Here is a 3,144-nt window from a genome sequence, read left to right as displayed (position 1 = left end):
GGTGCTTTTCTTAATTTTTCAGTAATTCTCATACTTTGATGTAGGTATGTTGGTTTCTGCCTTATAGAAGGAAGCTTAGGTTAAATAAGTTGGTGAGTGTCATGCTGCTGAAGGGCAGCCAGACTGAGACTTAAGTTCAGGTCTGTTAGACTCCAAAGGTCATGTGTAAATCACTCTTGGGGGATGGCAAAAGTGATTGCTGTGTCCGAGATGAGACATTAGAGAGTTAGCAAGTATATGAAAGAACTGAAATAACACAAGTTTGAAGCCACTTAATGTGGGGCACCCTATACTGAGTGCATCAGTGACTTAATATAGTAAAATAATTATTACAAATTAGTATAAATAGTTCGCAAGAAGTTAAGTAGAGTCTGTGTCCTTTAAGATAAAATTAGAATTTACATAGTGCCCCAAATTACATAAACTTTTAAAATACAGTGCCTTAGAGAATGCTATAGCTGAATAAATGATGCCAGCCATCTTATAGGCTTTCAAATGTTTAAATAAATGTGGTGTATTTCCCTTGTCTTTGATGGCCTTAGATACCGTAGTAAAGTGTTATCACGTTGGTTGGCTGGTTTACCACTGCAGCTTGCTCATCTCGGCTCCCGAAACCCTGAACTTTCAACACAGCTTATTGACATTATCCATACTGCTGCAGCCCGAGCAAATAAAGAGCTGCTCAAAAGTTTACAAGTTACTGCTCTCCAAATCTATGGTAAGAGTTTTGTTTACCTATGTAAGTAGTAATCTGCCTACCCCAACTTAGGAATGATGTTTCAAAGGGGAGATCTTTAGGTTTTACTTTTCCTTCAAATTATACATTAATTATACCATGGTAAAATGAACAAAATATCAAACAGTAAATTCATTTTCAATAGCATTACTTAATACAATAGTTTTAGAAAATAAAAGGTTGTAGATATTTCTTCAAATCTTAAATTGTCTTTTAAGCCACAAAACTCACAAATTCAAAACTGATCAGGTATTTTTACAGAATTCTTTTGGAACTTTGATGGCACTTTTTACTTAATCATTATTGATATCTTGTATGGCTTTCATATATTAATTTTTTATTCACCCCTGAAACCTTTTCATTCTTTAAGCAAAAATATCAATAAAAACATACTGACATATATATATATGTATAATTAGTATTTATTATCAGGACACAATTCATACACCATAAAATTGGCCATTTTACACTGTGCAATTCATTAATTTTTACCATATTCCCAAGATTGTGCAATAGTCACTATTATCTTACTCCAGAATATTTTTATCACCTCAGAAAGAAACTCTCCCATTAGTCGTCCGTCCCTATTTCCTCACTTCTTCCCTCCTCAGCTCCTGGCAACCACTGCTCACCATTTCTGTCTCTTTGTATTTGCCTGTTTTGGTCATTTCTTATAGATGAAATTGTATAATGTGGATCTTTTCAGTCTGGCTTCTTTGACTTAGCATACTGTTTTTAGGATTCATTCATGTTGTAGCATATATGAGTACTGTATTTCTTTTTAATGCTGAGTAACATTCCATTGTTGAAGATATACCACTTTATATTTATCCATTTATTAGGTGACCAACATTGGTTTGTGTCTACCTTTTGTGTGTGGTATTATAAAATCTATATTTTTTAGTATTGTTTATATGTAGGGGCGTGTGTATATACTCAAATAAGTCTTTGGTTTTAAATTAGGTTGATATTATAATTGTCCCTGTTTGGCAAAAGTGCTTGTTTTTTTTTTACTGTTTTGCTTTGTTTCTGATTCCTTTAACTCCATCAATTTTTATTTCAAAAAACACATTTGAATGTTATGAAATTGAGTGTTAAATGTTATCTTTAAATAATGATTGTATTTAGTCTTTTACCCTAGGCAGTACCTTAAGCCACACATATATGCTTTTCGATAAAACTTTTTTCCATTAGAATTCAACATAGCACAGTGAAAACGATCAGTCTGCCTTACTAATTCTTGTTTGTATATCTTCTAAAATTTAATTTGTCTTCCTACCTCACTAGATCCACAAGAAGGCACTGTGGTGGTTCTCCCAGCAGAGTCTCAGCAGCTTTTGGTCCAGCTTGTGTATTTTCTACCCAGTCTGCCTGCTGACTTGCTTTCACGGTTAAGTCGCTGCTGTATTATGGGAAGACTCAGTGCAAATTTGGCTGCCATGCTTATCGGGATACTGCACATGAGGTAGCATGCTGAAGTGAGCTGTATTTCAAGTGTATAATCTTCTCCCTCACCCTTCCCCTGTCACTGGCAGTTTATGAACTGACTTTTAAAAATAAGACCGCCCCTCCCTTCGTTTGCTCTTAAAACAGCAGTTAAAATTGTTGGTTATTACTGACAGAGGAAGTTCTCTGGAGGAAGACTGCTCCGGGTTGTTTATTCAGTGGTTTGCATTGTCATGGTTTCAGTCACTTAGTTCATGGGCTGTAGCCCACCAGGTTCCTCTGTCCATGGGATTTTCCAGGCAAGAATACTGGAGTGGGTTGCCATTTCTTTTTCCAGGGGATCTTCCTGACCCAGGGATTGAACCCTTGTTCTCCTGCACCCCAGGTGGATTCTTTACCGCTGAGCCATCAGGTAGAAACATACGTGATTTGTGTAGGTGGATTGAAACAAGGGTTAAAAGTATCAGAAGTAAGCCATAGTAAGGATTCAGTGGAGATGAGAGTGCTGTGCTTCAAAACTTTTGGTGTTATGAAATTGTAATACAGGTCTTCCTTTTTGGAAAGGGGCTCAGTTTAATATAGGTGGTGAAATAAAAGCTTGCGGACTCAGACAAGGAATCATTGAAATATCTTTGGGTGGGTGTGTGTGTGGTAAAATACACATAACATAACACTTACCATCTTAACCAGTTTTAGGTATACAGTTAGAACTGTTTGGGGCATTAAGTACATTCACACTGTTGTACAGCTGCTACTACCACTCTTCATCTCCAGTACTTGTCATCATTCCAGACTGAAACTCTACTGATTATTTCCCCTTCTCCCAGCCCTTGTTTACCACTATTTTGTCTTCGTGATTTTGATATATTCATCTGTCAGTGGATACTTGGTTGTTCTGCCTTTTGGCTATTATGAATAATGCCACTGTAAACATTGGTGTGCAGATGCCTGTTTGAATCCTT

General features: G+C 36.4%; 1 protein-coding gene across 1 annotated transcript in view; it reads left to right on the top strand.

The window, feature by feature from the left end:
* Positions 1-2,791, top strand: part of LOC104994835 (testis-expressed sequence 10 protein-like) — a 4,887-nt gene extending 2,096 nt beyond the window's left edge. Inside the window, exons 3-4 of the mRNA XM_010848506.1 lie at positions 543-718; positions 2,024-2,791. Of these exons, the coding sequence (XP_010846808.1) occupies positions 543-718; positions 2,024-2,205 (358 nt within the window). The 3' untranslated portion in view covers positions 2,206-2,791. The remainder of the gene's footprint in view (positions 1-542; positions 719-2,023) is intronic.
* The last annotated feature ends 353 nt before the right edge of the window (positions 2,792-3,144 follow it).

This window comes from Bison bison, unplaced genomic scaffold (genome assembly GCF_000754665.1).
Source record: "Bison bison bison isolate TAMUID 2011002044 unplaced genomic scaffold, Bison_UMD1.0 scf7180017850371, whole genome shotgun sequence".
NCBI classification, from domain to species: domain Eukaryota; kingdom Metazoa; phylum Chordata; class Mammalia; order Artiodactyla; family Bovidae; genus Bison; species Bison bison.
Note: the sequence above shows the minus strand (reverse complement) of the source record. Positions and strands in the feature narration are given on the sequence as shown.